The sequence below is a fragment of the Myxine glutinosa genome, chromosome 1 (assembly GCF_964187855.1).
Source record: "Myxine glutinosa chromosome 1, kmMyxGlut1.1, whole genome shotgun sequence".
In the NCBI taxonomy this organism is placed as follows: Eukaryota; Metazoa; Chordata; class Myxini; order Myxiniformes; family Myxinidae; genus Myxine; species Myxine glutinosa.
Window position 1 is genome coordinate 211,917,995 of NC_136261.1, and position 12,266 is coordinate 211,930,260.

A 12,266-nucleotide genomic window follows, 5' to 3' on the forward strand; every position below is an offset into this window, starting at 1 on the left:
GAAAAAGCCAGTAATGACAACGTAATTGTCCAAGCAGCCATGTCACTGCGAGATGAAATTAAAGCCGCTCCCTTCAATGACAATTGGCCTCCTCAGCCAGCAGACCTCACTCCAGATTATGTGAAAGTTCCACCGACTCTACAGAGATTTTTGAGAATCTTACTTGGTGGAAGTGAGAACGGCTCTGCTCGCATAAATAGACTAACATGGTCGATGGCACAGGATGTCATCACTGCAGTAAGTGTTGGCACAGTGAAAACATCAAAACATGTCTTGCTTCCATGGGCTATCAAAACACTAACTGGTAATGTTGAGTTGATCAAAATCTTGAATAGACTCGGACATGGGTGTTCATACACAGCTCTGGAAGAGATTGACACAGCACTCTGTATTGACAAAATAGCAAGTGTTAACAGCGATGATGTTTCTCTTCCTTCAGATGTGCACCACTCTGTCCCGACAGTATTAGCGTTTGACAACATTGACAGGTTAGAAGAATCCCTGAGTGGAGGTGGAACATCACATAGAGTCAATGGAATCATTGTCCAACCAAAATCATTTTCGTGTATGACCGCACAGAAAACATCTGTTGTTGATAAACAAGAGAAGAAACGATCCATTCAATCATCGGATAAACTGCTACCAGTGTATAGTGTCGGGAAAAGAAAAGGTCCGCCAGCAATACAAACAGCTGATTTGTCTGGAACTCTTGAAGATGCAGCTTCTAAAGCACAGAGGAGAAACCACTTGTGGGTGTTGACGCGTTTGCTCGACCCACTTCATCAGAAAGTCAGCTCATGGACAGGTTTTAACATCATGACAAGGGGTCATGTGGAGGTGATGGAAGATGTTGTAGGCTATCTGCCCTCTATAAATGCACCCGCAACAGAAATGGCAACAGCGCAGGAGATTCTCTCCAATGCTTTAAAGATCATGTCTTCACTCCATCTTGAGAACATTGCAATGGTACTCGATCAAGCTCTGTTTGCTAAGACAACTGAAATAGCTTGGAAGCATCCCACCCAGTATGGAAAAATTGTGCTCATGATGGGAAATTTCCATACCATCTGTAACTCTATGTCCAGCATCGGGAAAATGTTTAAAGACGCAGGACTTCGTGACCTGTCTGTCGAATCCGGCGTAATAGCCGAGGGATCCATCAACAAGGTATTGGAAAGCAAACAGTACAACCGCTCTGTTCGTTTCCACAAGTTGACATACGAAGCATTGATGCGGCTTGCGTGGAATGGATTCCAGAATTGGTTGGAATCACATCACCCTGAAGATACTCACAAGCTGGACAACACCAACCACACACTATACAACATTAATATGAACACCTGTCATGAAACTCTTGCTGCAGCAATGGCCGACGACTCTTGCACATATATCATGGACTTGTTTGTGGCCTATCTGGATGTCCTGCGTCACAGTCATGGTCAGCTAGCACAGTTTTGGATGATGTACATCGATATGGTCGAGATCTTGCTCGGGCTAATTGTGCGGACGAATCAGATATTCCGAAATGCTTTTGTCTCTCTTGGAGCATCGTGGAACCTGACACAAGACGTTTTCAACCAAATCCAAGAGTTCACATGTCTTCTTTACTCTAAAAACACAAAGATATGTGGTGTAAACGATCTGCGCTATAATATGTTCTGTGCAAGAAAGGGCGACGTCGAATCTGGACAGCTTCCACCATGCGCAGACACACTGCTGCAGCACACACTTCGTGCATATTACCAAGCTGCTATCTGGAGGCAAAGCCTAGAATGCTTTCCAGACATCCCCAAGCCATCAGAAGGCCATGGCTGGGAATTAAACAGTGAAGGAGAACTAATAATTCGGTGGATGACTGGCTTGCCGGCTCCAGATGTCGTTCTTAGTCTCATCTCATGCAAGTGTGCACGGAGTTGCCGCCAGTTGGACTGTTCTTGCATGATTAATGGTCTAAAGTGCACTGCTGCATGTAAACTGCAGAGTTGCACCAACATGGCACAAGAAGACGATGATTACGATGATGGTGCTGATATTGAACAGGACTCAGATGATTGCGACAGTGATTGTGATAACGAAGAGGATTAACGTCAAAAACTTGTAAACGAATTTTTATCAGTGTATATATGAAGAGTTTGGCTCCAAAACGAGATAAATCCATTTTCGAGGTTTTAAGAAAAATGGCAGAAAAGGTCAAAATTCAAAGGGAAATGTATAATATACATGTTATTATTGCCAAGAAACCCAGGATTTACGGCACTTTGGGACGAAAAAGCCCAGGGAAAGTTTGATCACTTTGACAATCTTTTGACAACAAAAAATCCAAAATGTTAAATTTGGCATTTATTTCATTTTGAAACCAAGCTCTTCGTATGTCACATTGATACCGATAGGCTAAACCATTTTCAGATTTCATTCAGCATGCCATGGAGGTTAGGTTTGAAGAGGACTAAACATAGCCATTGAGTAGAACATAGAACTTTTTCTATTTCCCTACAATTTCAGACATTGCACAAGCTGTTTTGGGTAGAGAGCAAAGCACAACGTACTGGAGGGCATATTTCCAGTTTCGCATGCCCCACACATCAATTAATAATTCATTGTATGTAAACTTGTTAACATGGGTTTAACACATACCAATAGGTGTAAGGGTCTTATCTAGGCATCAGAATTGTGAAAATGTATGTAACCGATTTTTAAAGTAAATTTTTGCTGGACAATGTACTCATTTTCAGTAGTGCCTGAATTTCGTGACCTTGTGACCCCTGGTGACCTAATTACTGATCCAATTTACATATTAATTAATGCAATGCGTAGAGGGCTTCAAGACACACATTATGAGTGGTAATATGTTGGCCTATCTTGTGTGGTTCAAACGTTATGCCTATTTTTATTTCCCCAAACCCATAATTTTGTTTTAGAATTTGGCCGCATACAAACAAAATAAATGGATTTTTCACCAAAAACGCGGAGGCTACGGTAATTATGACTAATATTCTCATGTCGGTAATCATTACCTTTACTGAAAATCTCGATCTATCTGCCCCAATTTGGTTTAACCAACTTATTTAGACAACTTCTGGGAGTGACTAGTTTAAAAAAAACAAATTTAGGCATTTTCCAAGCATTTTTAAGCAAAATTCTTGGCAAACATGTATAAAAATGGTTAAAATAAGTATTGACATGTTCCAAATTATAAAGTGAATAACATTTGATAAGTACAAATTAAGATTTGACCATCAGAATTTACCATGCAGCAATAGTTTTGAATTACATGAATATTCCTTGAAAATGGCAGCCATTTTTAAAGATGGCGTCGGAAATGGCATTAAGCTACTCATTTGAAATGTCCATCACTCATTTTCATGGACGTCAGACATTGGTGTAACTAAAAATCATAGTGGGAATTAGTCCCCAAACTTGATACTCAACTTCAAAATTTTTGGACCTGGCTCATGGACTATTAGTCCAATGACAGTAAGAGGAAGGGCGATCGTGTAAAAGCAACCGCATAGCCCGGTCATCCTGCTTCCGGCTAACCTGGTACCGGAAATCCGTCGATCAACCAGAACTCATGCACACTTACGCATTATCTAATCAAAGGCAAAATGATGCCGCTACAAGGTAATCCATAAGTGGTAATGGCTTCATGCACCATTTTTCAAACTTGGAGATAAATGGGACTTTGCCAGCATAACATCTCACAAAACAGTTCAAAGTATGATACAGTAAAAGCAGACAGTATTGGGGGGGGGGGGGGCAGAGGAGGGTTCGTGATGTAGGAGTGTTATCTAAAAGGCCAATGAGTTTGTGCTGTCTGTTTCACCTTAGCGGGTGGGGCTTGATGACAATACCCATGTACGAGGCTGCATGCCATTCAAATAGGAGCGCTGAATGGGCGTCGTAAGCTTGTGATTACCAAAACAACATCTTTTTTTATGATTATACCTCCACCTCCCTTTTATATTTATTCACAGAAACTCCCCAATCCAAAATGCACAATCAAACCTCATCGTTCTGTTTTAGCCAAAATTTGAGAAATTGCTTGTAATTTATGTAGTGGAGTGGGGAAGGGGATGGGAGGTGGGATGTGAAGTGTGAAGTTTGGCACTTGGATCAGAGAAGAATAGAGTTGATAGAGAGAAGAGTTGGAAAATGAGAGAGACAGAAGATCAAGAGCTGTCTTACTATCCAGCACGAGCAGGCTTCACTCCTGCCGGAGTTGGCTGCTTCATCTTGCTTCATACTCGTTTCCTGTGCCTGTGCCAGCTGCCATCATGAGCAGAGACCTGATGTTCTACAACTATGCTCCCCCCTCCCCCACCCTTATTTCCTACTGGCCTAGCTAAAGAATGATTTGGGTTTTTTTTTTCAGCCACAAACCACAAGACCACCTCATTTGCCTGATGCCAAACATAACATTTTGGCATCAGGAAAACTAGGCTTTACATTATATGTCAACTACACTTGTAGTTAAAGTTGTTACAAAGGAATCCAAGATAAATTTGGCCTGATGTAACAAAAATATAAAATTCACGATTTAGAGACAGCAATTTATACAATGACACCCACACCACATCTATAAGTTATAAAAATAAATTAAGTCAAGATGGAACAGAGAGCACATTACCTGCAGTCACAACATGCAGCAGGAGGCCCTTGACCAAATTAAGTGTCACAGGAATGGTGGAAAGTGATGCCACCATCCCAACAAACAGGCCATCCCTCAACTTCAGTCGCTGTTTGCTCTTCTCACCAACTTTCTCAAGTTTGAGCATCTTCAGAAAGAGCTGCCACCATGGTCAGAAAATGCAAAGACAATAAACATTGTAAAACAGTGTGTCAATTCATCAGGAAATATTAAACCTTTCAGAAAATATACCAAGGCAAAAAACATCTTGGTTGCGGTAACCCAACCAATCTTCTATTGAACTGAATGAATGAATGAATGATCGTTTTAAGGCCATTTTCCCCACTAGAGCAGGGGTTAGCCTTGCGGGCCCCATGACAATCATGGTTCCCTGTTTGAGGCAATGTTTTTATGGCCGGATGCCCTTCCTGGTGCCAACCCTTAGTCGCCTCTTACGATGCGCAGGGATACGGTGTACCTATTCCAAACCAGGGTACACACCGGGATCATTCATCCCAGCAAGCTGGTAGTCAATTTGCCGACCTCGGAAGGATGACAGGCTGAGTCAACCCCCCTGGTGTTAATTTGGCGATCGACCGGGATTCGAACCCAGGATCCTAGGATCCCAAGCCGGCACCTTAACCGCTAAGCCAACACCAGGCACCAGGCAATCTTCTATTGAACTAAAACCCCCTAAATGTAAACATAAAAACTGTATTGCTCAACTAAACAAATGTTGTTCAGAAACGTGAATGAAGAAGTAGAAGGAAGGATGAAGGAAGAAGTAAAAGGAAAGAAGAAGTATAAATAAGGGAAGAAAGAAGGGAAGAGTATTGTATTTCAAGAAGGGAAGAAGGATTAAGGAGAAGAGATAAGGAAAAAGCAAGAGAGTAGGAAAAGGAGAAGAAATAAAGAAAAGGATAAGGATAACAAGCAAAATAATAAGAAAGAAGGAAAATGGGAAGAAAGAAGGAAAATAAGAAGAAAGAAGGAAAGAGAAGAAAGGAGGAAAATAAGAAGAAAGAAGGAAAATAAGAAGAAAGAAGGAAAGAGAAGAAAGAAGGAAAAGAAGAAGAAAGAAGGAAAAGGAGAAGGATAAGAAAGAAAACAAGGAGAAGAAGGAGCTCAAGAAGAATAAATTATGATATGCACAATAAATAATTAAAATATATATTGTATTTCAAGAAGTCAAAAAACAAAAATTGAGCATTGTTCCCAAAACCTATAAAACCACGTACCCAACAACAGCCTTGGTTGAAATATTCATGGCAATATAAGCAAGGCAAAAAATTATTGCGTTTATCAGCCCAATATTTTGTCACACATCTCTCCCTTTTAGTCGGTTCCTCAAAATTAATTTTTCTCAATTCAATTTCCCCACCTGAAGCCCTCCCTTTCCCCAGAAGTTTATAATCCTTTGATTGTCGTTAATTTTTGCAGGCTCATCCAGAATAAAACCACTCGTCAAAAAACCATTAGAGTTACCGAAGAGTAACTTTAGAAACTTCTTTAGTACGCCCTCCCAGAGTTAGGACAAAATTAAAAATTATTCATGGAAATATAATAGGCTAATTTTTTAAAATGAACTATGACGTTTTAGTTCAAGGTCCACATGGTCAACTTCTTTGTAGAACATTTTAAAAGTAATAGTTCAAATAATGCAATTCTGTGTAATGATATTGCCTACCCTGAATAAGTTATACAAGAAATGACATAAACACTTGTCAGAGCGTTATTGATAATCTGATAATCCAGGTTGGCAGCTAACACAGTCACATGTGCTATGGAGCAGAGGTTTATCATTAAGTCCCAGGTGAAATTCATATTCAAATTCAGGCCGTCTGCACAATTTGGTAATGCAAGTCAATGACGATTCTTTCTTTTTCTTTCTTTCTCTTTCTCTTCCTTTTTTTTTTCTCTCCTTCTCCTTCTCCTTCTCTTTCTCTTCCTTTTTTTTTCTCTCCTTCTCCTTCTCTTCCTTTTTTTTTTCCTCTCCTTCTCCTTCTCTTCCTTTTTTTTTTTCTCTCCTTCTCCTTCTCTTCCTTTTTTTTTTCTCCCTCTCTCTCCCTCTCCCTCCCTCCCCCTCCCCCTCCCCTCCCCTCCCCTCCCTCCCTCCCCCTCCCCCCCCCCTCTCTCTCTCTCTCTCTCTCTGAATTTTGAATTTGGCCATGGTGCTGACAATAGCTCGCCTATTTTCCGCAAACCACAGTGGGGTCCATTCATGCCGTGAGATGGGATGCCCAGTTTAACGTCCATCCGAGGGACGGCACACACATTGATGAATCACCCTGCTTGTGAAACACCGGGATGACAGTTTATATAGCGGGGTTGGGATTCAAACAAAGGCGAGACAGCTTGGAGGCAAGTGTGCATAACTCCAGGCCATCCTGCCAGCCCCATTGATGAATAGAATTGCCTGTTTATATGATGCAGTGAGTTCAAAAATGAGTGTAAGTTGGTGAGAGGTCTTGGATACTCACTCACACAGTATACAACCAGTTTGTGTTACACAAGCAACCATTAAACATGTTGAACAGCTAATTTTGGAGTATCGTTTAAAAAAAAAATTGTATACCAAGTCGGGTCTGGTGTAAGAGCTAACACATAGAACATGTAACAAGTAAACGAGAAAACATGTTTAAGGAATACACAATTTTATTTTTACAAAGTTTTGGACCAATTTTTTTTTAATTAAAATTTTCTTTTTTTTAATTTAATTTTTATAGACGGAAATGTACCAGAAAAGAGGACGGTGGGCCAAATTTCAGCTCTCTAGGACATATGGAATCTAGAAAACGAACGGCTCAAAGATTTGAAATGGGACAAAAACAAAATTCAGATGAAGTTAAATAAAAGTGTGTAATGATAAAGGGAGTGGGAGACAAGAGGAGGAGGAGAAAGGAAAGCACAATCACAATAGAGGGCTGGGGCGGGGTACATGGGATAAACAAGATGGACACGACCTGACTTTCAGGAAAGAAAATCGAATTTGAAGGAGTGAATTTGGGGTAGGTTAGCGAGGGTAGAAAAGATCAAGGTTTTCGATAGGGGAAGATAAGAGATGGTGGTAGACAGTTGTTTTGAAGACCTGGAGGGAAGAGTGGTATTGAAGAGATTGTGGGAGTTTGTTCCAGAGGTGGGAAAAAAAAGAGGAATGAAAGAGTGAATGTGAGTGGAGAGTCTTGATTTTGGCAGTTTCATCAGAAGAGGGTTGCTGACAGATCTTGTGTGTCTTACAGGAATGCTTGGGGAACAGAGCACAGTCAGAGCTGGGGGTGCAAGGCTGAAGAGGTTTCGGGAGAAGACAGAAAGACTGCTAAAGACCGTTTAATTCCGACAGGTAAAATTGCAAAATAATTCGAAGTCAGTGGAAGAAAATCATTACGTCACTTGAAATTCAATAAGGGTAACGCAAAGTGTTAACAGAGGACCTCACATGTGATAAAAAGGCAACTCATGTGACTATTGCCACAGAGCTGTTGGAATACTACCAGAGAGAGTAAGACGTTTTCTTAAAGAAGATTGTGACATGATGAGATGATCTGAGTTCATTATATTACACTGAGGTCAAAGAGAGTCAGTATAGAGTATAGTGACCTTCTTGGTACACATCTCCGAAAATAATTCAAGATGCAGCAATCACCTGGAAAGCTTACAACAAGTATATTTGGACCTTCACGTTTTAATTTGTGTGGAATTTCTTGAATGCAAGAAAACCATGGATGCACATTACGACAATGATTTGCTATGCAATTAAGGAAGATGAGCAATATGCAGATGATCAAATGTAAGCTCTTTCAGGGACAGACTTTACTGCAAGAAAACACTCACTCTCACATGGCAAATGTGACCACAAATAATATGACTGAGATTGGTTAAGACATTCCGAATCATCCATCATACTGTCCAGATGTAACATTTTTATATTCAACTCTATGGAGGATTTAAAGAACATCTGGCTGGTATGAAGTTTAAGAATGATGAGATGTCAAAGCATGTGACCGGAGATGGCTAGGTATCTGTCCCAAAGATTTCTAGGTCGATGGCATCAAGATGTGACCACATCGATGGAACAAATTGTGCACATTTAGCAGGGCAATACTTTGAGAATAGCTGAAGTTTCATCGACTTCTCTGTAGTTATTTTCAAGATTAAAAAGTGCACGTGAATGTTTTACTACCTTCATCCATTCATGCAAAACTCTTTTCCCATGGCAAACAAGGTCATTAGAATTGGAAACATTTCAGAACCCTACGGATTACAAAATGGCGACCACCCACTCACCCGGAAAACCTTTTCCCGGACACCATCAGAGAATCTTTTCTGCTGCAGCAAGGCATACAGACTCTCAACATGTCCTTGATCAAGCAGCAGTTGTAGGAGCTGGTCACCAGGAGAGCCACCAACTGCCACAGCACTCCGTACAAGGCCCATCAACAAATCGAGGGCAGCACTGACCTGCAGCCAAAGTTTTTTTTACAAAAGGAAAAGTAAATTACTTTATCAAGGCAAACTACAAAGCTCTGATTTACAATAGGTGTGCTGTTTACAAGTCCTGGAGTTTGTGGTCAGAGTTGGGGCAGCCATGTTGCACAGTTTCTGAACATACCCTGCAGGTCTGGATAGTCCTGCTGACCACACAATTTTCAAATTTCCCAAGTCTCTATTGAATAGAGAACTTCAAAAGTAACATGAAAAACCCCCAATGTAATTCAAAGTTCCATCAAACATCTACATTTCCCATTTTGTTCCAGTCTCAAATGGGAATTGGAAAATTCACCCCCCCCCCCAGTTTAACTTCCCTTTCTTAAGAGTTTCTGTGATCTATCAAACTAATCAGTGGAAACCTGTCAACTTAAAAATGGGGACTTCCAGATTTTCTGTGGATGATACGATACAATGCAGCTTGGTTATAAGGCTGGTAAAAAAAATTTTTATTTTTAAACTGCTGCTTAATTGCTGCGGGGACATGAAGCAACCCAAACAAGTTTAGCAGTAGCTTTCTTGCCAAATAAAAAGCTCATCAGCTTAGATGTTAAACCGTTTAATGTTAAAGTGACTCCTGAAGGAAAGAAATTCTTTTATTAAAATACATGAAAAGGTAAGCCATTTACTCACAACTACTTTAATGATACTTAAGCTCAAAACGTCTTCACTACACCATGTACCATTAAATTGGGATCAGCAGCCTGTAGGAGCATGTATTGTTGGCCAAAATATTTCAGAAACCAGCTGGCCAGGCCTGACGTTGGGCTGGTGCTGATTAGGGCCGGAATATAAAATTTGGCCACCATGCCGGTGATGAGTTGCGTCAAAAAAGACAGCATGGAATCTTTAACATTCACTAACTAATGTTACCAAATGAGTCCCTGCCGAACATCCGATCCGATGGATGGCACACTTTTGATGCAATTCTCTACCTGCAAGGCACCTGCATGGCCGTTTATAGTCAGGTCGAGAATTAAACCCAGTCCAGATAACTTAAAATGCATGTGGGCTCCATCTGCACAATCCTATCCGGCAATACAGCCCCCAAATTAAAAAAAAAATTCTTACCAATCAAGAAGTTTCTATTACAAATGCTTCAACAAACCTGTTCTTCATCTCCAACAGAAACTAGGAAGCCAACGATACTTTGCACTTCCTCGGCTGAGACCTCCTTGCTCAAGTAATATCGAATCAAACCAAGCAAGGCGGATCGGATTGATCGGGCATCATCTAAGGCCAAATCCACTACACACCCACTGTAAAAACAACATAAAACACCACAAATACCATCACCACCAACACCAGTTTCTGCAAATCCGACCACCACCATTACAAAAACCTCTACTATTTTTACAATAAAATAACCAGTGCTCAATCAATAGAATCATCCACATTATCAACAAAGCTCATACCACTAAGCCCACCCTTCAATTATTATAGACCAATCAACAATAAAACCACGGAGGTACATTGGAGTTGTGTCAAGGTCAATGGAATGGTATCACAGAGGTTGTGGGTGTAATTCACACTTTCATTATATCTTCTCATTATCTCATTATCTCTCTCCAAAAGGACCGCCTGGCAAACCCCCACATCTACTTTCTTAAAAATCCTCTTGAGGAGGTTCAGTCATTCAAAATCCTGGGTCTCACTATCATCCATGATCATTCTTGGGCAAACCACATTTCAAAGTTGGCCTCCAAAGCCAGCTGCCGACTGGGCATCCTCCAGCGTACAAAGTCCTTCCTTGGCACACCTGAACTCCTAGCCACTTACAAGGCCTTTATCTGCAGCTTGATGGAGTACCCCCCCCCCTCCCCCCTCCCCTGGGCTGTCTCCCCTGCCTCACACCTTGCTCAGTGCTCGATGCCGTGGAAAGAAAAGCCTACAAGGTTATTGGAATCTCCTGCGATGAAGTTGAGTCTATGGGCCTCTATCTTCGCCATCACAGACAGGTCGATGGCCTCTGTCTTCTACCACCTCCTTTCTGGTCTTGCACTCTCTGCTCTTTCTGTGGTTTTGTCCCTCCCTCCCGCCAAGGTTTATGCAGGACACATGGTCCTCTGACCTCCATCAACCACTTTCTTGTGAATCTACCTAATTCCAGGATCACTGCTCACCTCCACCAACTCGTTCCTCTTTTTTCCACCTGTGGAACCAACTTCCACATTATCTTCAATCTCATTCTTCCCTCCAGGTCTTTAAGACAGCTGTTCACCACCATCTCAGATCTTCCCCAATCCAAAACCATGATCTTTTCTACCCTCGTTAACCCTCCCTCACCCTGCCACCTGCCCCACCCCACCCAATCACTCCTTCTTCCAAATTTCCAGTTTTCCCTCCTGAGTGTTTCCTCCTGTAGCCATCTTGTCCACCACATGCATCCACTCCTGCTCCATTCCTCCCCACACCCATTGTTTGTCCATGTCTGCCTCGATCTTGGCCTTCAACTCTGCTGTTGGTGTTTACCCCCTCTCTCTCCTGTTCCTTTTGTCTTGTTGCATCCTGAACCATTCAGTGGACCAGTACTAGCCCTCCAGAAGCCTCGATTATGTATCTAAAAAATTTATCTACCTAGACCAAATAGGATTTTTTTTTAGCTGTTTGCTTTCTTCTTAAAAGGAATTGAGACAGCTTTGTGGGAAACAATACCTCACCCATAGTGCAGACGCACAGTGTCAAGTAGAAACTGCACACCATAGCGCTTGCGAAACTGCTTCCGGTTGTCTCGGATGAGTGTGGAGACATATTGGATGTGACCTGAGAAGCAGCAGAAGCAAAACCACCTCAATCAGAACCAATTAACCTACCAGTGTGACAAAAATCCAGCATATTGCATTCCAGATGAAGTTTCCTCTGATGATGTTTGTAATGCAGAAATAGTCTGTCTACAGAATAATTAACCTCACCAATGCGAACAGGGAAGTCTGCACTGGCCCAGAGGCGGAAGTCAAAGATTAGATAATGGTATGCGTGGTGAAGAAGCAGGTTGTGGTTCTCGCTTTGTAACGTTTCCACCAGTAGCTGGCATGCCAATAGGAAGCTCACATCGATGAGAGTGATATTCACCTGGATTGGTAAGGATATGACAAATGGGTTTGGGGCAAAGGGGAGGGTTGGACAGGGGATGCAAAATATTAGCAAAAAGGTT

The 12,266-nt window shown here is 41.6% G+C and overlaps 1 protein-coding gene across 2 annotated transcripts in view; it reads right to left on the bottom strand.

Moving 5' to 3' along the window:
* LOC137433718 (neurobeachin-like protein 1) overlaps positions 1-12,266 on the bottom strand; it is a 330,189-nt gene that overhangs the window by 171,989 nt on the left and 145,934 nt on the right. For both annotated transcript variants that reach the window (XM_078783219.1, XM_078783217.1), the window contains 5 exons: positions 12,025-12,184; positions 11,773-11,875; positions 10,221-10,371; positions 8,912-9,085; positions 4,628-4,787 (listed from right to left, as the gene is read on the bottom strand). In XM_078783219.1, coding sequence (XP_078639345.1) covers positions 4,628-4,787; positions 8,912-9,085; positions 10,221-10,371; positions 11,773-11,875; positions 12,025-12,184 — 748 coding nt within the window. The remainder of the gene's footprint in view (positions 1-4,627; positions 4,788-8,911; positions 9,086-10,220; positions 10,372-11,772; positions 11,876-12,024; positions 12,185-12,266) is intronic.